Source organism: Salvelinus namaycush, unplaced genomic scaffold (genome assembly GCF_016432855.1).
Source record: "Salvelinus namaycush isolate Seneca unplaced genomic scaffold, SaNama_1.0 Scaffold233, whole genome shotgun sequence".
Lineage (NCBI taxonomy): Eukaryota > Metazoa > Chordata > Actinopteri > Salmoniformes > Salmonidae > Salvelinus > Salvelinus namaycush.
In genome coordinates, this window is record NW_024059153.1 from 79780 (window position 1) to 104086 (window position 24307).

The 24307-nt window shown below is 47.9% G+C and overlaps 1 protein-coding gene across 1 annotated transcript; it reads right to left on the minus strand.

Annotated features, from left to right (window-relative positions):
* Nucleotides 1-2313: 2313 nt before the first annotated feature.
* On the minus strand, nucleotides 2314-22599 carry si:ch73-41e3.7 (uncharacterized protein LOC572312 homolog). The gene is made up of 3 exons (XM_038984356.1): nucleotides 22430-22599; nucleotides 18692-19615; nucleotides 2314-3443 (listed from the first exon to the last, which is right to left on the minus strand). Exons 2-3 carry the CDS (start codon nucleotides 19612-19614, stop codon nucleotides 3197-3199), a joined length of 1170 nt encoding a protein of 389 aa, XP_038840284.1. The 5' UTR covers nucleotide 19615; nucleotides 22430-22599; the 3' UTR covers nucleotides 2314-3196.
* Nucleotides 22600-24307: the final 1708 nt, after the last annotated feature.

A 24307-nucleotide genomic window follows, 5' to 3' on the forward strand; every position in this document is an offset into this window, starting at 1 on the left:
GCCCAGGCACCACAGACAGTGCAGGAGATCCTTGTATTATCTAAGCCCAGGCACCACAGACAGTGCAGGAGATCCTTGTATTATCTAAGCCCAGGCACCACAGACAGTGCAGGAGATACTTGTATTATCTAAGCCCAGACACCACAGACAGTGTTGGAGATCCTTGTATTATGTAAGCCCAGGCACCACAGACAGTGCAGGAGATCCTTGTATTATCTAAGCCCAGGCACCACAGACAGTGCAGGAGATCCTTGTATTATGTAAGCCCAGGCACCACAGACAGTGCAGGAGATCCTTGTATTATCTAAGCCCAGGCACCACAGACTGCAGGAGATCCTTGTATTATCTAAGCCCAGACACCACAGACAGTGCAGGAGATCCTTGTATTATCTAAGCCCAGACACCACAGACAGTGCAGGAGATCCTTGTATTATCTAAGCCCAGACACCACAGACAGTGCTAGAGATCCTTGTATTATCTAAGCCCAGACACCACAGACAGTGCAGGAGATCCTTGTATTATCTAAGCCCAGGCACCACAGACAGTGCAGGAGATCCTTGTATTATCTAAGCCCAGACACCACAGACAGTGTTGGAGATCCTTGTATTATGTAAGCCCAGGCACCACAGACAGTGCAGGAGATCATTGTATTATCTAAGCCCAGGCACCACAGACAGTGCAGGAGATCCTTGTATTATGTAAGCCCAGACACCACAGACAGTGCTAGAGATCCTTGTATTATCTAAGCCCAGACACCACAGGCTGAATGACTTGCATTTACAGATCAATTTGGAGATGTGTTTGTATTTTTGGTCCATTAGTATTTTCAAAACGTAAACATTAAAATGTCAAACTTGATCGATTTATACTTTCTTTTGTTTATCATACACGTCATCAACATTTTTAGGAAGTTTAACCACTTTAAAATGGACATGCATCAATAATGTAAAAGCCCATTTCATACAGAATGTTACAAACTGGACTACATTTAGTGACTAACTTAGAAGATGGTGACTGGGTCTAAACAGTCTTTTGGGGTTTGTTGGTCTTCATTCAGTCTAACTTGCCGTTAACTAACTAATTTCCAGGAAGTCAGACTTCCCACACCATTAGATATATTACCCAGAGTTGTGTAGTTACCATTAGATATATTACCCAGAGTTGTGTGGTTACCAATAGATATATTACCCAGAGTTGTATGGTTACCATTAGATATATTACCCAGAGTTGTGTAGTTACCATTAGATATATTACCCAGAGTTGTGTGGTTACCAATAGATATATTACCCAGAGTTGTATGGTTACCATTAGATATATTACCCAGAGTTGTGTGGTTACCATTAGATATATTACCCAGAGTTGTGTGGTTACCAGTAGATATATTACCCAGAGTTGTGTGGTTACCATTAGATATATTACCCAGAGTTGTGTAGTTACCATTAGATATATTACCCAGAGTTGTGTGGTTACCAATAGATATATTACCCAGAGTTGTATGGTTACCATTAGATATATTACCCAGAGTTGTGTGGTTACCATTAGATATATTACCCAGAGTTGTGTGGTTACCAGTAGATATATTACCCAGAGTTGTGTGGTTACCATTAGATATATTACCCAGAGTTGTGTGGTTACCATTAGATATATTACCCAGAGTTGTGTGGTTACCATTAGATATATTACCCAGAGTTGTGTGGTTACCAGTAGATATATTACCCAGAGTTGTGTGGTTACCAATAGATATATTACCCAGAGTTGTGTGGTTACCATTAGATATATTACCCAGAGTTGTGTGGTTACCAGTAGATATATTACCCAGAGTTGTGTGGTTACCAATAGATATATTACCCAGAGTTGTGTGGTTACCATTAGATATATTACCCAGAGTTGTGTGGTTACCATTAGATATATTATCCAGAGTTGTGTGGTTACCAGTAGATATATTACCCAGAGTTGTGTGGTTACCAGTAGATATATTACCCAGAGTTACCCAGAGTTGTGTAGTTACCATTAGATATATTACCCAGAGTTGTGTGGTTACCAGTAGATATATTACCCAGAGTTGTGTGGTTACCAGTAGATATATTACCCAGAGTTACCCAGAGTTGTGTAGTTACCATTAGATATATTACCCAGAGTTGTGTGGTTACCAGTAGATATATTACCCAGAGTTGTGTGGTTACCATTCGATATATTACCCAGACTTACCAATAGATATATAATCCTGATTTACTTAAAGGGAATTGTTGATTTGCTGTAAATTTTTTATTCTAGATAACATTTTATTTGTAAAAATGTGCCCAAAAAAATGCATTTAACATAAATGTCTTTATTATTTTACAGATAGTAAGATGAAAAAAAGTATTTATCGACAATCTGCTGTGGACAAGTCCGGTCCTGGAGTGTCTTAACAAAATGAAACTAAAAATATTTAGGATGACTTCATCCAGTGTCCAGAAAAATGTATTAGCATGAATTAGACATTTGTCTTTCTGAGCAAAAAATAAATACTCAATTCCAAATGTGCTCCTGTACTTCCCTGGTGTTGTCAGTAAGGCCTGGTGATGCCTCTCCCGTTGTGAGGTCTGATCTGTCCCACTGGTGTTGTCAGTAAGGCCTGGTGATGCCTCTCCCGTTGTGAGGTCTGATCTGTCCCACTGGTGTTGTCAGTAAGGCCTGGTGATGCCTCTCCCGTTGTGAGGTCTGATCTGTCCCACTGGTGTTGTCAGTAAGGCCTGGTGATGCCTCTCCCGTTGTGAGGTCTGATCTGTCCCACTGTGCTGTCAGTAAGGCCTGGTGATGCCTCTCCCGTTGTGAGGTCTGATCTGTCCCACTGGTGCTGTCAGTAAGGCCTGGTGATGCCTCCCCCGTTGTGAGGTCTGATCTGTCCCACTGGTGCTGTCAGTAAGGCCTGGTGATGCCTCCCCCGTTGTGAGGTCTGATCTGTCCCACTGGTGCTGTCAGTAAGGCCTGGTGATGCCTCTCCCGTTATGAGGTCTGATCTGTCCCACTGGTGCTGTCAGTAAGGCCTGGTGATGCCTCTCCCGTTGTGAGGTCTGATCTGTCCCACTGGTGTTGTCAGTAAGGCCTGGTGATGCCTCTCCCGTTGTGAGGTCTGATCTGTCCCACTGGTGCTGTCAGTAAGGCCTGGTGATGCCTCTCCCGTTGTGAGGTCTGATCTGTCCCACTGGTGCTGTCAGTAAGGCCTGGTGATGCCTCTCCCGTTGTGAGGTCCGATCTGTCCCACTGTGCCCCTGCTGCGGGTCACCATACTGAAGGTGGCGGGTGGTTTAGGACTCAGCGTTTTGGAGAAGAACCTGAACACAGACTCCATGCAGACAGATGGAGCCACGTTATGACTCTGGGTCCCAGCTGACATCTGAGAGCATCCTGCTTTCAGCGACCCCACCGGCTGGTTCAGGGGCTTGGAGCTCAGTACCCACCTGAAAGGCAACGTCTTATGTAAATGTGCAATGTACAAGAGAATATACGACCCCACCGGCTGGTTCAGGGGCTTGGAGCTCAGTACCCACCTGAAAGGCAACGTCTTATGTAAATGTACCAGAGAATATACGACCCCCACCGGCTGGTTCAGGGGCTTGGAGCTCAGTACCCACCTGAAAGGCAACGTCTTATGTAAATGTGCAATGTACAAGAGAATATACGACCCCACCGGCTGGTTCAGGGGCTTGGAGCTCAGTACCCACCTGAGTCAGTTACTTCCCTGGATCTGATCTGATCCCTCCTGGAGCGTGTCCTGACTTCTCTGGTTATATAAAGACAAGACATCAACCCACCTCCTGGAGCATGTCCTGACTTCCCTGGTTATATAATGACATGACATCAACCCACCTCCTGGAGCATGTCCTGACTTCCCTGGTTATATAAAGACATCAACCCACCTCCTGGAGCGTGTCCTGACTTCCCTGGTTATATAAAGACATGACATCAACCCACCTCCTGGAACATGTCCTGACTTCCCTGGTTATATAAAGACATGACATCAACCCACCTCCTGGAGCATATCCTGACTTCCCTGGTTATATAAAGACATCAACCCACCTCCTGGAGCATGTCCTGACTTCCCTGGTTATATAAAGACATGACATCAACCCACCTCCTGGAGCATATCCTGACTTCCCTGGTTATATAAAGACATCAACCCACCTCCTGGAACATGTCCTGACTTCCCTGGTTATATAAAGACATCAACCCACCTCCTGGAGCGTGTTCTGACTTCCCTGGTTATATAAAGACATCAACCCACCTCCTGGAACGTGTCCTGACTTCCCTGGTTATATAAAGACATGACATCAACCCACCTCCTGGAACATGTCCTGACTTCCCTGGTTATATAAAGACATCAACCCACCTCCTAGAGCGTGTTCTGACTTCCCTGGTTATATAAAGACATCAACCCACCTCCTGGAACGTGTCCTGACTTCCCTGGTTATATAAAGACATGACATCAACCCACCTCCTGGAACGTGTTCTGACTTCCCTGGTTATATCAAGACATCAACCCACCTCCTGGAACGTGTCCTGACTTCCCTGGTTATATAAAGACAAGACATCAACCCACCTCCTGGAACGTGTCCTGACTTCCCTGGTTATATCAAGACATGACATCAACCCACCTCCTGGAACATGTCCTGACTTCCCTGGTTATATCAAGACATCAACCCACTTCCTGGAACGTGTTCTGACTTCCCTGGTTATATAAAGACATGACATCAACTCACCTCCTGGAACATGTCCTGACTTCCCTGGATATATAAAGACATGACATCAACCCACCTCCTGGAGCATGTCCTGACTTCCCTGGTTATATAAAGACATGACATCAACACACCTCCTGGAGCATGTCCTGACTTCCCTGGTTATATAAAGACAAGACATCAAACCCACCTCCTGGAGCATATCCTGACTTCCCTGGTTATATAAAGACATCAACCCACCTCCTAGAGCGTGTTCTGACTTCCCTGGTTATATCAAGACATCAACCCACCTCCTGGAACGTGTCCTGACTTCCCTGGTTATATAAAGACAAGACATCAACCCACCTCCTGGAACGTGTCCTGACTTCCCTGGTTATATCAAGACATGACATCAACCCACCTCCTGGAACATGTCCTGACTTCCCTGGTTATATCAAGACATCAACCCACTTCCTGGAACGTGTTCTGACTTCCCTGGTTATATAAAGACATGACATCAACTCACCTCCTGGAACATGTCCTGACTTCCCTGGATATATAAAGACATGACATCAACCCACCTCCTGGAGCATGTCCTGACTTCCCTGGTTATATAAAGACATGACATCAACACACCTCCTGGAGCATGTCCTGACTTCCCTGGTTATATAAAGACAAGACATCAAACCCACCTCCTGGAGCATATCCTGACTTCCCTGGTTATATAAAGACATGACATCAACCCACCTCCTGGAGCATGTCCTGACTTCCCTGGTTATATAAAGACATCAACCCACCTCCTGGAGCATGTCCTGACTTCCCTGGTTATATAAAGACATCAACCCACCTCCTGGAGCGTGTCCTGACTTCCCTGATTATATAAAGACATGACATCAACCCACCTCCTGGAGCATGTCCTGACTTCCCTGGTTATATAAAGACATCAACCCACCTCCTGGAGCATATCCTGACTTCCCTGGTTATATAAAGACATCAACCCACCTCCTGGAGCATGTCCTGACTTCCCTGGTTATATAAAGACATCAACCCACCTCCTGGAGCGTGTTCTGACTTCCCTGGTTATATAAAGACATCAACCCACCTCCTGGAACGTGTCCTGACTTCCCTGGTTATATAAAGACATGACATCAACCCACCTCCTGGAACATGTCCTGACTTCCCTGGTTATATAAAGACATCAACCCACCTCCTGGAGCGTGTTCTGACTTCCCTGGTTATATAAAGACATCAACCCACCTCCTGGAACGTGTCCTGACTTCCCTGGTTATATAAAGACATGACATCAACCCACCTCCTGGAACATGTCCTGACTTCCCTGGTTATATAAAGACATCAACCCACCTCCTGGAACGTGTCCTGACTTCCCTGGTTATATAAAGACATGACATCAACCCACCTCCTAGAGCGTGTTCTGACTTCCCTGGTTATATAAAGACATCAACCCACCTCCTGGAACGTGTCCTGACTTCCCTGGTTATATAAAGACAAGACATCAACCCACCTCCTGGAACGTGTCCTGACTTCCCTGGTTATATCAAGACATGACATCAACCCACCTCCTGGAACATGTCCTGACTTCCCTGGTTATATCAAGACATCAACCCACTTCCTGGAACGTGTTCTGACTTCCCTGGTTATATAAAGACATGACATCAACTCACCTCCTGGAACATGTCCTGACTTCCCTGGATATATAAAGACATGACATCAACACACCTCCTGGAGCATGTCCTGACTTCCCTGGTTATATAAAGACATGACATCAACACACCTCCTGGAGCATGTCCTGACTTCCCTGGTTATATAAAGACATGACATCAACACACCTCCTGGAGCATGTCCTGACTAACCTGGTTATATAAAGACATGACATCCACCCACCTCCTGGAGCATGTCCTGACTTCCCTGTTTATATAAAGACATCAACCCACCTCCTGGAGCATGTCCTGACTTCCCTGGTTATATAAAGACATCAACCCACCTCCTGGAGCGTGTCCTGACTTCCCTGGTTATATAAAGACATGACATCAACCCACCTCCTGGAGCATGTCCTGACTTCCCTGGTTATATAAAGACATCAACCCACCTCCTAGAGCGTGTCCTGACTTCCCTGGTTATATAATGACATGACATCAACCCACCTCCTGGAACGTGTCCTGACTTCCCTGGTTATATAAAGACATGACATCAACCCACCTCCTGGAGCGTGTCCTGACTTCCCTGGTTATATAAAGACATGACATCAACCCACCTCCTGGAGCGTGTCCTGACTTCCCTGGTTATATAAAGACATGATATCAACCCACCTCCTGGAGCGTGTCCTGACTTCCCTGGTTATATAAAGACATCAACCCACCTCCTGGAGCGTGTCCTGACTTCCCTGGTTATATAAAGACATCAACCCACCTCCTGGAGCGTGTCCTGACTTCCCTGGTTATATAAAGACATCAACCCACCTCCTGGAGCGTGTCCTGACTTCCCTGGTTATATCAAGACATCAACCCACCTCCTGGAGCAGTTCCTGACTTCCCTGGTTATATAATGACATGACATCAACCCACCTCCTGGAGCATATCCTGACTTCCCTGGTTATATAAAGACAAGACATCAACCCACCTCCTGGAGTGTGTCCTGACTTCCCTGGTTATATAAAGACATCAACCCTCCTGGAGCGTGTCCTGACTTCCCTGGTTATATAAAGACATGATATCAACCAACCTCCTGGAGCATATCCTGACTTCCCTGGTTATATAAAGACATCAACCCACCTCCTGGAACATGTCCTGACTTCCCTGGTTATATAAAGACATCAACCCACCTCCTGGAGCGTGTCCTGACTTCCCTGGTTATATCAAGACATCAACCCACCTCCTGGAGCAGTTCCTGACTTCCCTGGTTATATAAAGACATGACATCAACCCACCTCCTGGAACGTGTCCTGACTTCCCTGGTTATATAAAGACATCAACCCACCTCCTGGAGCGTGTCCTGACTTCCCTGGTTATATAAAGACATCAACCCACCTCCTGGAGCGTGTCCTGACTTCCCTGGTTATATCAAGACATCAACCCACCTCCTGGAGCAGTTCCTGACTTCCCTGGTTATATAATGACATGACATCAACCCACCTCCTGGAGCATATCCTGACTTCCCTGGTTATATAAAGACATCAACCCACCTCCTGGAACATGTCCTGACTTCCCTGGTTATATAAAGACATCAACCCACCTCCTGGAGCGTGTCCTGACTTCCCTGGTTATATCAAGACATCAACCCACCTCCTGGAGCAGTTCCTGACTTCCCTGGTTATATAATGACATGACATCAACCCACCTCCTGGAGCATGTCCTGACTTCCCTGGTTATATAAAGACATCAACCTACCTCCTGGAACGTGTCCTGACTTCCCTGGTTATATAAAGACATGACATCAACCCACCTCCTAGAGCGTGTTCTGACTTCCCTGGTTATATAAAGACATCAACCCACCTCCTGGAACGTGTCCTGACTTCCCTGGTTATATAAAGACAAGACATCAACCCACCTCCTGGAACGTGTCCTGACTTCCCTGGTTATATCAAGACATGAGTTCACAACACTAAAAATGGAATATCATGAACATGCATCTTTCGATACTTCCCTGTTTATATAAAGACATCAACCCACCTCCTGGAGCATGTCCTGACTTCCCTGGTTATATAAAGACATCAACCCACCTCCTGGAGCGTGTCCTGACTTCCCTGGTTATATAAAGACATGACATCAACCCACCTCCTGGAGCATGTCCTGACTTCCCTGGTTATATAAAGACATCAACCCACCTCCTAGAGCGTGTCCTGACTTCCCTGGTTATATAATGACATGACATCAACCCACCTCCTGGAACGTGTCCTGACTTCCCTGGTTATATAAAGACATGACATCAACCCACCTCCTGGAGCGTGTCCTGACTTCCCTGGTTATATAAAGACATGACATCAACCCACCTCCTGGAGCGTGTCCTGACTTCCCTGGTTATATAAAGACATGATATCAACCCACCTCCTGGAGCGTGTCCTGACTTCCCTGGTTATATAAAGACATCAACCCACCTCCTGGAGCGTGTCCTGACTTCCCTGGTTATATAAAGACATCAACCCACCTCCTGGAGCGTGTCCTGACTTCCCTGGTTATATAAAGACATCAACCCACCTCCTGGAGCGTGTCCTGACTTCCCTGGTTATATCAAGACATCAACCCACCTCCTGGAGCAGTTCCTGACTTCCCTGGTTATATAATGACATGACATCAACCCACCTCCTGGAGCATATCCTGACTTCCCTGGTTATATAAAGACAAGACATCAACCCACCTCCTGGAGTGTGTCCTGACTTCCCTGGTTATATAAAGACATCAACCCTCCTGGAGCGTGTCCTGACTTCCCTGGTTATATAAAGACATGATATCAACCAACCTCCTGGAGCATATCCTGACTTCCCTGGTTATATAAAGACATCAACCCACCTCCTGGAACATGTCCTGACTTCCCTGGTTATATAAAGACATCAACCCACCTCCTGGAGCGTGTCCTGACTTCCCTGGTTATATCAAGACATCAACCCACCTCCTGGAGCAGTTCCTGACTTCCCTGGTTATATAATGACATGACATCAACCCACCTCCTGGAGCATATCCTGACTTCCCTGGTTATATAAAGACATCAACCCACCTCCTGGAACATGTCCTGACTTCCCTGGTTATATAAAGACATCAACCCACCTCCTGGAGCGTGTCCTGACTTCCCTGGTTATATCAAGACATCAACCCACCTCCTGGAGCAGTTCCTGACTTCCCTGGTTATATAATGACATGACATCAACCCACCTCCTGGAGCATGTCCTGACTTCCCTGGTTATATAAAGACATCAACCTACCTCCTGGAACGTGTCCTGACTTCCCTGGTTATATAAAGACATGACATCAACCCACCTCCTGGAGCATGTCCTGACTTCCCTGGTTATATAATGACATGACATCAACCCACCTCCTGGAGCATATCCTGACTTCCCTGGTTATATAAAGACAAGACATCAACCCACCTCCTGGAGCGTGTCCTGACTTCCCTGGTTATATAAAGACAAGACATCAACCCACTTCCTGGAGCGGTTCCTGACTTCCCTGGTTATATAAAGACAAGACATCAACCCACCTCCTGGAGCATGTCCTGACTTCCCTGGTTATATAAAGACATCAAACCACTTTTGGAGCATGTCCTGACTTCCCTGGTTATATCAAGACATCAACCCACCTCCTGGAGCGGTTCCTGACTTCCCTGGTTATATAAAGACATGACATCAACCCACCTCCTGGAGCGGTTCCTGACTTCCCTGGTTATATAATGACATGACATCAACCCACCTCCTGGAGCATATCCTGACTTCCCTGGTTATATAAAGACAAGACATCAACCCACCTCCTGGAGCGTGTCCTGACTTCCCTGGTTATATAAAGACATCAACCCACTTCCTGGAGCAGTTCCTGACTTCCCTGGTTATATAATGATATGACATCAACCCACCTCCTGGAGCGGTTCCTGACTTCCCTGGTTATATAATGACATGACATCAACCCACCTCCTGGAGCATATCCTGACTTCCCTGGTTATATAAAGACAAGACATCAACCCACCTCCTGGAGCGTGTCCTGACTTCCCTGGTTATATAAAGACAAGACATCAACCCACTTCCTGGAGCGGTTCCTGACTTCCCTGGTTATATAAAGACATGACATCAACCCACCTCCTGGAGCGTGTCCTGACTTCCCTGGTTATATAAAGACATGACATCAACCCACCTCCTGGAGCATGTCCTGACTTCCCTGGTTATATAAAGACATCAACCCACTTTTGGAGCATGTCCTGACTTCCCTGGTTATATCAAGACATCAACCCACCTCCTGGAGCGGTTCCTGACTTCCCTGGTTATATAAAGACAAGACATCAACCCACCTCCTGGAACATGTCCTGACTTCCCTGGTTATATAAAGACATGACATCAACCCACCTCCTGGAGCAAGTCCTGACTTCCCTGGTTATATAATGACATGACATCAACCCACCTCCTGGAGCATATCCTGACTTCCCTGGTTATATAAAGACAAGACATCAACCCACCTCCTGGAGCGTGTCCTGACTTCCCTGGTTATATAAAGACAAGACATCAACCCACTTCCTGGAGCGGTTCCTGACTTCCCTGGTTATATAAAGACATGACATCAACCCACCTCCTGGAGCATGTCCTGACTTCCCTGGTTATATAAAGACATCAAACCACTTTTGGAGCATGTCCTGACTTCCCTGGTTATATCAAGACATCAACCCACCTCCTGGAGCGGTTCCTGACTTCCCTGGTTATATAAAGACAAGACATCAAACCCACCTCCTGGAGCATATCCTGACTTCCCTGGTTATATAAAGACATCAACCCACCTCCTAGAGCGTGTTCTGACTTCCCTGGTTATATAAAGACAAGACATCAACCCACCTCCTGGAACGTGTCCTGACTTCCCTGGTTATATCAAGACATGACATCAACCCACCTCCTGGAACATGTCCTGACTTCCCTGGTTATATCAAGACATCAACCCACTTCCTGGAACATGTTCTGACTTCCCTGGTTATATAAAGACATGACATCAACTCACCTCCTGGAACATGTCCTGACTTCCCTGGATATATAAAGACATGACATCAACCCACCTCCTGGAGCATGTCCTGACTTCCCTGGTTATATAAAGACATGACATCAACACACCTCCTGGAGCATGTCCTGACTTCCCTGGTTATATAAAGACAAGACATCAAACCCACCTCCTGGAGCATATCCTGACTTCCCTGGTTATATAAAGACATGACATCAACCCACCTCCTGGAGCATGTCCTGACTTCCCTGGTTATATAAAGACATCAACCCACCTCCTGGAGCATGTCCTGACTTCCCTGGTTATATAAAGACATCAACCCACCTCCTGGAGCGTGTCCTGACTTCCCTGATTATATAAAGACATGACATCAACCCACCTCCTGGAACATGTCCTGACTTCCCTGGTTATATAAAGACATAACATCAACCCACCTCCTGGAGCATATCCTGACTTCCCTGGTTATATAAAGACATCAACCCACCTCCTGGAGCATGTCCTGACTTCCCTGGTTATATAAAGACATCAACCCACCTCCTGGAGCGTGTTCTGACTTCCCTGGTTATATAAAGACATCAACCCACCTCCTGGAACGTGTCCTGACTTCCCTGGTTATATAAAGACATGACATCAACCCACCTCCTGGAACATGTCCTGACTTCCCTGGTTATATAAAGACATCAACCCACCTCCTGGAGCGTGTTCTGACTTCCCTGGTTATATAAAGACATCAACCCACCTCCTGGAACGTGTCCTGACTTCCCTGGTTATATAAAGACATGACATCAACCCACCTCCTGGAACATGTCCTGACTTCCCTGGTTATATAAAGACATCAACCCACCTCCTGGAACGTGTCCTGACTTCCCTGGTTATATAAAGACATGACATCAACCCACCTCCTAGAGCGTGTTCTGACTTCCCTGGTTATATAAAGACATCAACCCACCTCCTGGAACGTGTCCTGACTTCCCTGGTTATATAAAGACAAGACATCAACCCACCTCCTGGAACGTGTCCTGACTTCCCTGGTTATATCAAGACATGACATCAACCCACCTCCTGGAACATGTCCTGACTTCCCTGGTTATATCAAGACATCAACCCACTTCCTGGAACGTGTTCTGACTTCCCTGGTTATATAAAGACATGACATCAACTCACCTCCTGGAACATGTCCTGACTTCCCTGGATATATAAAGACATGACATCAACACACCTCCTGGAGCATGTCCTGACTTCCCTGGTTATATAAAGACATGACATCAACACACCTCCTGGAGCATGTCCTGACTTCCCTGGTTATATAAAGACATGACATCAACACACCTCCTGGAGCATGTCCTGACTAACCTGGTTATATAAAGACATGACATCCACCCACCTCCTGGAGCATGTCCTGACTTCCCTGTTTATATAAAGACATCAACCCACCTCCTGGAGCATGTCCTGACTTCCCTGGTTATATAAAGACATCAACCCACCTCCTGGAGCGTGTCCTGACTTCCCTGGTTATATAAAGACATGACATCAACCCACCTCCTGGAGCATGTCCTGACTTCCCTGGTTATATAAAGACATCAACCCACCTCCTAGAGCGTGTCCTGACTTCCCTGGTTATATAATGACATGACATCAACCCACCTCCTGGAACGTGTCCTGACTTCCCTGGTTATATAAAGACATGACATCAACCCACCTCCTGGAGCGTGTCCTGACTTCCCTGGTTATATAAAGACATGATATCAACCCACCTCCTGGAGCGTGTCCTGACTTCCCTGGTTATATAAAGACATCAACCCACCTCCTGGAGCGTGTCCTGACTTCCCTGGTTATATAAAGACATCAACCCACCTCCTGGAGCGTGTCCTGACTTCCCTGGTTATATAAAGACATCAACCCACCTCCTGGAGCGTGTCCTGACTTCCCTGGTTATATCAAGACATCAACCCACCTCCTGGAGCAGTTCCTGACTTCCCTGGTTATATAATGACATGACATCAACCCACCTCCTGGAGCATATCCTGACTTCCCTGGTTATATAAAGACAAGACATCAACCCACCTCCTGGAGCGTGTCCTGACTTCCCTGGTTATATAAAGACATCAACCCTCCTGGAGCGTGTCCTGACTTCCCTGGTTATATAAAGACATGATATCAACCAACCTCCTGGAGCATATCCTGACTTCCCTGGTTATATAAAGACATCAACCCACCTCCTGGAACATGTCCTGACTTCCCTGGTTATATAAAGACATCAACCCACCTCCTGGAGCGTGTCCTGACTTCCCTGGTTATATCAAGACATCAACCCACCTCCTGGAGCAGTTCCTGACTTCCCTGGTTATATAAAGACATGACATCAACCCACCTCCTGGAACGTGTCCTGACTTCCCTGGTTATATAAAGACATCAACCCACCTCCTGGAGCGTGTCCTGACTTCCCTGGTTATATAAAGACATCAACCCACCTCCTGGAGCGTGTCCTGACTTCCCTGGTTATATCAAGACATCAACCCACCTCCTGGAGCAGTTCCTGACTTCCCTGGTTATATAATGACATGACATCAACCCACCTCCTGGAGCATATCCTGACTTCCCTGGTTATATAAAGACATCAACCCACCTCCTGGAACATGTCCTGACTTCCCTGGTTATATAAAGACATCAACCCACCTCCTGGAGCGTGTCCTGACTTCCCTGGTTATATCAAGACATCAACCCACCTCCTGGAGCAGTTCCTGACTTCCCTGGTTATATAATGACATGACATCAACCCACCTCCTGGAGCATGTCCTGACTTCCCTGGTTATATAAAGACATCAACCTACCTCCTGGAACGTGTCCTGACTTCCCTGGTTATATAAAGACATGACATCAACCCACCTCCTGGAGCATGTCCTGACTTCCCTGGTTATATAATGACATGACATCAACCCACCTCCTGGAGCATATCCTGACTTCCCTGGTTATATAAAGACAAGACATCAACCCACCTCCTGGAGCGTGTCCTGACTTCCCTGGTTATATAAAGACAAGACATCAACCCACTTCCTGGAGCGGTTCCTGACTTCCCTGGTTATATAAAGACAAGACATCAACCCACCTCCTGGAGCATGTCCTGACTTCCCTGGTTATATAAAGACATCAAACCACTTTTGGAGCATGTCCTGACTTCCCTGGTTATATCAAGACATCAACCCACCTCCTGGAGCATATCCTGACTTCCCTGGTTATATAAAGACAAGACATCAACCCACCTCCTGGAGCGTGTCCTGACTTCCCTGGTTATATAAAGACATCAACCCACTTCCTGGAGCGTGTCCTGACTTCCCTGGTTATATAAAGACATCAACCCACTTCCTGGAGCAGTTCCTGACTTCCCTGGTTATATAATGATATGACATCAACCCACCTCCTGGAGCGGTTCCTGACTTCCCTGGTTATATAATGACATGACATCAACCCACCTCCTGGAGCATATCCTGACTTCCCTGGTTATATAAAGACAAGACATCAACCCACCTCCTGGAGCGTGTCCTGACTTCCCTGGTTATATAAAGACAAGACATCAACCCACTTCCTGGAGCGGTTCCTGACTTCCCTGGTTATATAAAGACATGACATCAACCCACCTCCTGGAGCGTGTCCTGACTTCCCTGGTTATATAAAGACATGACATCAACCCACCTCCTGGAGCATGTCCTGACTTCCCTGGTTATATAAAGACATCAACCCACTTTTGGAGCATGTCCTGACTTCCCTGGTTATATCAAGACATCAACCCACCTCCTGGAGCGGTTCCTGACTTCCCTGGTTATATAAAGACAAGACATCAACCCACCTCCTGGAACATGTCCTGACTTCCCTGGTTATATAAAGACATGACATCAACCCACCTCCTGGAGCAAGTCCTGACTTCCCTGGTTATATAATGACATGACATCAACCCACCTCCTGGAGCATATCCTGACTTCCCTGGTTATATAAAGACAAGACATCAACCCACCTCCTGGAGCGTGTCCTGACTTCCCTGGTTATATAAAGACAAGACATCAACCCACTTCCTGGAGCGGTTCCTGACTTCCCTGGTTATATAAAGACATGACATCAACCCACCTCCTGGAGCATGTCCTGACTTCCCTGGTTATATAAAGACATCAAACCACTTTTGGAGCATGTCCTGACTTCCCTGGTTATATCAAGACATCAACCCACCTCCTGGAGCGGTTCCTGACTTCCCTGGTTATATAAAGACATGACATCAACCCACCTCCTGGAGCGGTTCCTGACTTCCCTGGTTATATAAAGACAAGACATCAACCCACCTCCTGGAGCGGTTCCTGACTTCCCTGGTTATATAATGACAAGACATCAACCCACCTCCTGGAGCGTGTCCTGACTTCCCTGGTTATATAAAGACATGACATCAACCCACCTCCTGGAGCGTGTCCTGACTTCCCTGGTTATATAAAGACATCAACCCACCTCCTGGAGCGGTTCCTGACTTCCCTGGTTATATCAAGACATCAACCCACCTCCTGGAGCAGTTCCTGACTTCCCTGGTTATATAATGACATGACATCAACCCACCTCCTGGAGCGGTTCCTGACTTCCCTGGTTATATAAAGACATGACATCAACCCACCTCCTGGAGCGGTTCCTGACTTCCCTGGTTATATAATGACATGACATCAACCCACCTCCTGGAGCATATCCTGACTTCCCTGGTTATATAAAGACAAGACATCAACCCACCTCCTGGAGCGTGTCCTGACTTCCCTGGTTATATAAAGACAAGACATCAACCCACTTCCTGGAGCGGTTCCTGACTTCCCTGGTTATATAAAGACATGACATCAACCCACCTCCTGGAGCATGTCCTGACTTCCCTGGTTATATAAAGACATCAAACCACTTTTGGAGCATGTCCTGACTTCCCTGGTTATATCAAGACATCAACCCACCTCCTGGAGCGGTTCCTGACTTCCCTGGTTATATAAAGACATGACATCAACCCACCTCCTGGAGCGTGTCCTGACTTCCCTGGTTATATAAAGACATGACATCAACCCACCTCCTGGAGCATATCCTGACTTCCCTGGTTATATAAAGACAAGACATCAACCCACCTCCTGGAGCGTGTCCTGACTTCCCTGGTTATATAAAGACATCAACCCACTTCCTGGAGCAGTTCCTGACTTCCCTGGTTATATAATGATATGACATCAACCCACCTCCTGGAGCGGTTCCTGACTTCCCTGGTTATATAATGACATGACATCAACCCACCTCCTGGAGCATATCCTGACTTCCCTGGTTATATAAAGACAAGACATCAACCCACCTCCTGGAGCGTGTCCTGACTTCCCTGGTTATATAAAGACAAGACATCAACCCACTTCCTGGAGCGGTTCCTGACTTCCCTGGTTATATAAAGACATGACATCAACCCACCTCCTGGAGCGTGTCCTGACTTCCCTGGTTATATAAAGACATGACATCAACCCACCTCCTGGAGCATGTCCTGACTTCCCTGGTTATATAAAGACATCAACCCACTTTTGGAGCATGTCCTGACTTCCCTGGTTATATCAAGACATCAACCCACCTCCTGGAGCGGTTCCTGACTTCCCTGGTTATATAAAGACAAGACATCAACCCACCTCCTGGAACATGTCCTGACTTCCCTGGTTATATAAAGACATGACATCAACCCACCTCCTGGAGCAAGTCCTGACTTCCCTGGTTATATAATGACATGACATCAACCCACCTCCTGGAGCATATCCTGACTTCCCTGGTTATATAAAGACAAGACATCAACCCACCTCCTGGAGCGTGTCCTGACTTCCCTGGTTATATAAAGACAAGACATCAACCCACTTCCTGGAGCGGTTCCTGACTTCCCTGGTTATATAAAGACATGACATCAACCCACCTCCTGGAGCATGTCCTGACTTCCCTGGTTATATAAAGACATCAAACCACTTTTGGAGCATGTCCTGACTTCCCTGGTTATATCAAGACATCAACCCACCTCCTGGAGCGGTTCCTGACTTCCCTGGTTATATAAAGACATGACATCAACCCACCTCCTGGAGCGGTTCCTGACTTCCCTGGTTATATAATGACATGACATCAACCCACCTCCTGGAGCGGTTCCTGACTTCCCTGGTTATATAATGACAAGACATCAACCCACCTCCTGGAGCGTGTCCTGACTTCCCTGGTTATATAAAGACATGACATCAACCCACCTCCTGGAGCGTGTCCTGACTTCCCTGGTTATATAAAGACATCAACCCACCTCCTGGAGCGGTTCCTGACTTCCCTGGTTATATAAAGACATCAACCCACTTTTGGAGCATGTCCTGACTTCCCTGGTTATATCAAGACATCAACCCACCTCCTGGAGCGGTTCCTGACTTCCCTGGTTATATAAAGACAAGACATCAACCCACCTCCTGGAGCGGTTCCTGACTTCCCTGGTTATATAATGACAAGACATCAACCCACCTCCTGGAGCGTGTCCTGACTTCCCTGGTTATATAAAGACATGACATCAACCCACCTCCTGGAGCGTGTCCTGACTTCCCTGGTTATATAAAGACATCAACCCACCTCCTGGAGCGGTTCCTGACTTCCCTGGTTATATCAAGACATCAACCCACCTCCTGGAGCAGTTCCTGACTTCCCTGGTTATATAATGACATGACATCAACCCACCTCCTGGAGCGGTTCCTGACTTCCCTGGTTATATAAAGACAAGACATCAACCCACCTCCTGGAGCGTGTCCTGACTTCCCTGGTTATATAAAGACATCAACCCACCTCCTGGAACATGTCCTGACTTCCCTGGTTATATAAAGACATCAACCCACCTCCTGGAACATGTCCTGACTTCCCTGGTTATATAAAGACATCAACCCACCTCCTGGAACGTGTCCTGACTTCCCTGGTTATATAAAGACATCAACCCACCTCCTGGAGCAGTTCCTGACTTCCCTGGTTATATAAAGACATCAACCCACCTCCTGGAGCATATCCTGACTTCCCTGGTTATATAAAGACAAGACATCAACCCACCTCCTGGAGCGGTTCCTGACTTCCCTGGTTATATAAAGACAAGACATCAACCCACCTCCTGGAGCATGTCCTGACTTCCCTGGTTATATAAAGACATGACATCAACCCACCTCCTAGAGCGTGTCCTGACTTCCCTGGTTATATGAAGACATCAACCCTCCTGGAGCGGTTCGTGACTTCCCTGGTTATATCAAGACATCAACCCACCTCCTGGAGCGTGTCTTCAGCCACTCCCGGCCCGCCGCGTCCAATGGCTGGTGCCACAGGCTGTGGGAGGAGTCCAGGAAGGCCGCCGCCCACACCTGCCTCACCACTTGCTGTGGGCGTCGGCACAGCAGGTCCACGAACGCCAGGCCTCCGTAACCGTGCGCTACCACGACAACATGCCGGGAGACGCAGCGCGACACTAGGAGGTCCCAGACGCGGTGCACGTGTTCCTCTGGAGTCTCCCCAACACCTCCTCCTTGGTTGGGGTTCATCAGGAGGACAGAGCTGCCCTCTTCCAGGACCCTCCTCACGTAGGGGATCATGCTGCCTCTCTCCAGACCCTCGCTGGCAGCAACCCTCCAGCTCCACAGCCCACAGCGCATCGTTCCCCGGTCCTGGACCACCACCAACAGGGTGGCAGGGCTCTCCAGGGCCCCAGGGGATAGGTACACGTAGCCCTGGCTGGGGGCTCCTCGGTGGGGGCTAAAGTAGACTCTGTGGTCCCCCTGCCCCTGGGGCTCTGGTGGAGGTGGGAGGTAGACCTCCTTGCTTAGAGATGGAGGAGGGCGGTAGACCTCCTTTCTGAGAGGTGGAGGAGGGAGGTGAACCTCCTTGCTGAGAGGTGGAGGAGGGAGGTAGTCCTCCTTGCTGAGAGATGGGAGGTAGAGCCTGATGAGGTGCAGCTGCTCCTCCAGGAGAGAGTGAACGTGTTGGGTGACGTGGAGACACAAGGCCCGGTCCTCTCTCTGGGTGGCGTCTGGGTCACAGCCCCGCTGGAACATGAAGGGCTCCTGGGTGACCCGGTGACACAGACGCCCGTCTGAGGTGAAGCGATACGGGAAGATTGAGGGAGGGGAGACAGCCTGACCCCCCTGGCTCTGGGTCTGACCCTGGCTCTTAGCGGTGTCCACCATTAACTCCATCCTGGTGCAAAGCATAAAGGGAGATGTCAAACACTGGGCCAACTGATCCTGTTAGCCTCTAGCCTGGTAGTATTGAGGAAGGGCTATCTGATCCCGTTAGCCTCTAGGCTGGGAGTATTGGGGAAGGGCTATCTGATCCCGTTAGCCTCTAGGCTGGGAGTATTGAGGAAGGGCTATCTGATCCCGTTAGCCTCTAGCCTGGGAGTATTGAGGAAGGGCTATCTGATCCCGTTAGCCTCTAGCCTGGGAGTATTGAGGAAGGGCTATCTGATCCCGTTAGCCTCTAGCCTGGGAGTATTGAGGAAGGGCTATCTGATCCCGTTAGCCTCTAGCCTGGGAGTATTGAGGAAGGGCTATCTGATCCCGTTAGCCTCTAGCCTGGGAGTATTGAGGAAGGACTATCTGATCCCGTTAGCCTCTAGCCTGGTAGTATTGAGGAAGGGCTATCTGATCCCGTTAGCCTCTAGCCTGGGAGTATTGGGGAAGGGCTATCTGATCCCGTTAGCCTCTAGCCTGGGAGTATTGAGGAAGTAAGCACATCGTTATTTGTATACAGGGATCATTTTACATTTCATGTAATAGATAGTGGGCTCCGAAATTATTGACACCCTTGATAAAGATGAGCAGAAATGACTGTATTAAATTATACAAATACTGTGCTATATTGTACGCTGAAAAAAAGACAGGGTAATTATATAATTTTATGCTAATACAATTGCTCCATTGGTGTGTGTGTGTGTGTGTGTGTGTGTGTGTGTGTGTGTGTGTGTGTGTGTGTGTGTGTGTGTGTGTGTGTGTGTGTGTGTGGCCAAAGAGCTCTATTTTCATGTCATCCACCAAATGTAAAGGCTGGAGTTTGTTAAACACTGGAACTTGGATTGGAACCTGGTGCTTTGGTCATATCACCTGTAAATACAGCTCTTTGTCCACGCAGACCAGCGGTGGGTTTGGAGTCCAAATCAGGAAGTATGAGCAGAAAATCTTCGATGTTGTGGGGGTTCCGCTGGTCCTGGGGCTCCGGATGCTTCCGCTGGTCCTGGGGCTCTGATCCTTCCGCTGGTCCTGGGGCTCCGGATGCTTCCGCTGGTCCTGGGGCTCCGGATGCTTCCGCTGGTCCTGGGGCTCCGGATGCTTCCGCTGGTCCTGGGGCTCCGGATGCTTCCGCTGGTCCTGGGGCTCCGGAAGCTTCCGCTGGTCCTGGGGCTCCGGATGCTTCCACTGGTCCTGGGGCTCCGGAAGCTTCCGCTGGTCCTGGGGCTCTGGATGCTTCCGCTGGTCCTGAGGCTCTGATCCTTCCGCTGGTCCTGGGGCTCTGATCCTTCCGCTGGTCCTGGGGCTCCGGAAGCTTCCGCTGGTCCTGGGGCTCCGGAAGCTTCCGCTGGTCCTGGGGCTCCGGATGCTTCCGCAGGTCCTGGGGCTCTGATCCTTCCGCTGGTCCTGGGGCTCTGGATGCTTCCGCTGGTCCTGGGGCTCTGATCCTTCCGCTGGTCCTGGGGCTCTGATCCTTCCGCTGGTCCTGGGGCTCTGATCCTTCCGCTGGTCCTGGGGCTCTGATCCTTCCGCTGGTCCTGGGGCTCTGATCCTTCCGCTGGTCCTGGGGCTCTGATCCTTCCGCTGGTCCTGGGGCTCTGATCCTTCCGCTGGTCCTGGGGCTCCAGATGCTTCCGCTGGTCCTGGGGCTCTGATCCTTCCGCTGGTCCTGGGGCTCCGGATGCTTCCGCTGGTCCTGGGGCTCCGGAAGCTTCCGCTGGTCCTGGGGCTCCGGAAGCTTCCGCTGGTCCTGGGGCTCCGGATGCTTCCGCTGGTCCTGGGGCTCCGGATCCTTCCGCTGGTCCTGGGGCTCCGGATGCTTCCGCTGGTCCTGGGGCTCCGGAAGCTTCCGCTGCTCCTGGGGCTCCGGAAGCTTCCGCTGGTCCTGGGGCTCCGGAAGCTTCCGCTGGTCCTGGGGCTCTGGATGCTTCCACTGGTCCTGGGGCCTTTGTTAACATCAACGGCATCATGAACTCTACCAAGTATCAGGACATTTTAGCCCAAAAACCTGGTTGCCTCTGTCAGGTAGTAGAGACTTGGTCCCCGAGTGGATGTTCCAGTAAACCAATAACCCCAAGCACACATCAAGATCCACAAAGAAATGGTTCATTGGCCACCAACAATCAACATTATGCAATGGCCATCTCAGTCTCCGGACTTAAAAACCCATTGAAAACCTTTGTTTTGAATTGCAGAGGGCAGGTCATTAACACATTTCATACAGTCCTTTTTTCTTCTCTCATCTTTACCAAGGGTGTCAATAATTTGTGACCCCACTGTATATCCTAACCAAGGGTGTCAATAATTTGTGAACCACACTGTATATCCTAACCAAGGGTGTCAATAATTTGGAACCCCACTGTATATCCTAACCAAGGGTGTCAATAATTTGGGACCCCACTGTATATCCTAACCAAGGGTGTCAATAATTTGGAACCACACTGTATATCCTAACCAAGGGTGTCAATAATTTGGAACCCCACTGTATATCCTAACCAAGGGTGTCAATAATTTGGAACCCCACTGTATATCCTAACCAAGGGTGTCAATAATTTGGAACCACACTGTATATCCTAAACAAGGGTGTCAATAATTTGGGACCCCACTGTATATCCTAACCAAGGTTGTCAATAATTTGGAACCACACTGTATATCCTAACCAATAAAAGGTCAAACGGTTTACAAGACAATTTATTTAAACTATGATTTATTTTTGCATTGGATTTGTCAGTTCATGTATCACCATGGCTACTGGCTAATAGCATCCCTCCTCACCAAAACATACCTGGCTAAAGTGATGCGTTGGCACTCGTTAGCCTAAAATAGGCGCCGTATGCGTTCTGGCGATCAGTTGTATACAATAACCCAAAGAAGCCAATGAGAAAAGGCACTAAACGTTACTTTACTATCGACTGAATATTAGTAATGCCCGCTCCGATGACGCTTTGACAGGTGGAAGCTACAAACGAAAAGCGACGACGTGACGTCTCAACCTCCATATATAGGTCAAGGTGCATGTCGTAGCGACGACGTGACGACTCAACCTCCATCTATAGGTCAAGGTGCATGTCATAGCGACGACGTGACGACTCAACCCCCATCTATAGGTCAAGGTGCATGTCATAGTGCGCGCAATGGCATGGAAATGCCGCGTGACATAATCAGTTAAAAAAATAAAAAGTTATGTTTAACTTCGAGATAACAAGCTTCAACCACACAGAGATGCTTTTATTTAAAATATTAAATTTTATTGTACATTTAATTCACACTCTTTATTGCTGAGCAATATGATATGGCCATTTCAGGACTGTCAGCTTTATCCACACATTGTTCCAACAGGAATGTATTATGAAGTATATGAGTTATATATAATTTTTTCCAAATGTTGCTAGATCTTTCTCTATGTCTGCCGGGTGCTGTGAGCGTCTGTGATGATGGTTGGTGGCTTGTATCCAAATGACCTTTCACTGTGTCGATCCGTCTATTTGTCCGTCTACCTCAGTGACCCTGCCGTCACACAGGGGATCGGAACCTCCGGTGCATCTGCAGGAACACAGAGGTCAGAGATCAGAGATTAGGGACAAGGTGAAGGAGTGGTTGATGAGAGGTGTCGTGGTCAGTCAGAGAGTATGAGGGACTAGCAAGTGTTCCCGCTAGCAGAATAAATACGCCTGGTCTGATAACAACCCTTATAGCCATTTCCCCTTTGGGGTCAGTTACAACGAGATGGAGATCAGTCTGGAGTAAGATCCTAATATTCACCTCTGCTGGGGTCAGTTACAACTAGATGGAGATCAGTCTGGAGTAAGATCCTAATATTCACCTCTGCTGGGGTCAGTTACAACGAGATGGAGATCAGTCTGGAGTAAGATCCTAATATTCACCTCTGCTGTGGTCAGTTACAACTAGATGGAGATCAGTCTGGAGTAAGATCCTAATATTCACCTCTGCTGTGTTGTCAGGTGTTGATTCCCCTCGTAACTCTACCTACGAAGAGAAACCTTTTACATTGAGGACACGGTGCTCACCAGAACAACCATCCAGGTAATGTACTGGTAATGTAGTACAGGACTGAAGATGGCGCTGCGGTGGATAGAGAACAACCATCCAGGTAATGTACTGGTAATGTAGTACAGGACTGAAGATGGCGCTGCGGTGGATAGAGAACAACCATCCAGGTAATGTACTGGTAATGTAGTACAGGACTGAAGATGGCGCTGCGATGGATAGAGAACAACCATCCAGGTAATGTACTGGTAATGTAGTACAGGACTGAAGATGGAGCTGCGGTGGATAGAGAACAACCATCCAGGTAATGTACTGGTAATGTAGTACAGGACTGAAGATGGAGCTGCGGTGGATAGAGAACAACCATCCAGGTAATGTACTGGTAATGTAGTACAGGACTGAAGATGGAGCTGCGGTGGATAGAGAACAACCATCCAGGTAATGTACTGGTAATGTAGTACAGGACTGAAGATGGAGCTGCGGTGGATAGAGAACAACCATCCAGGTAATGTACTGGTAATGTAGTACAGGACTGAAGATGGAGCTGCAGTAGATAGAGAACAACCATCCAGGTAATGTACTGGTAATGTAGTACAGGACTGAAGATGGCGCTGCGGTGGATAGAGAACAACCATCCAGGTAATGTACTGGTAAT

Bases quoted from the DNA above. Each gene is read 5' to 3' on its own strand.
- si:ch73-41e3.7 (XM_038984356.1), bottom strand. From the start codon at position 19,614: ATGGAGTTAATGGTGGACACCGCTAAGAGCCAGGGTCAGACCCAGAGC. The intron at 3,444-18,691 runs GTGGGTTGATGT...GTTGCCTTTCAG, and splicing joins CTGAAGACACGCTCCAGGAG to GTGGGTACTGAGCTCCAAGC.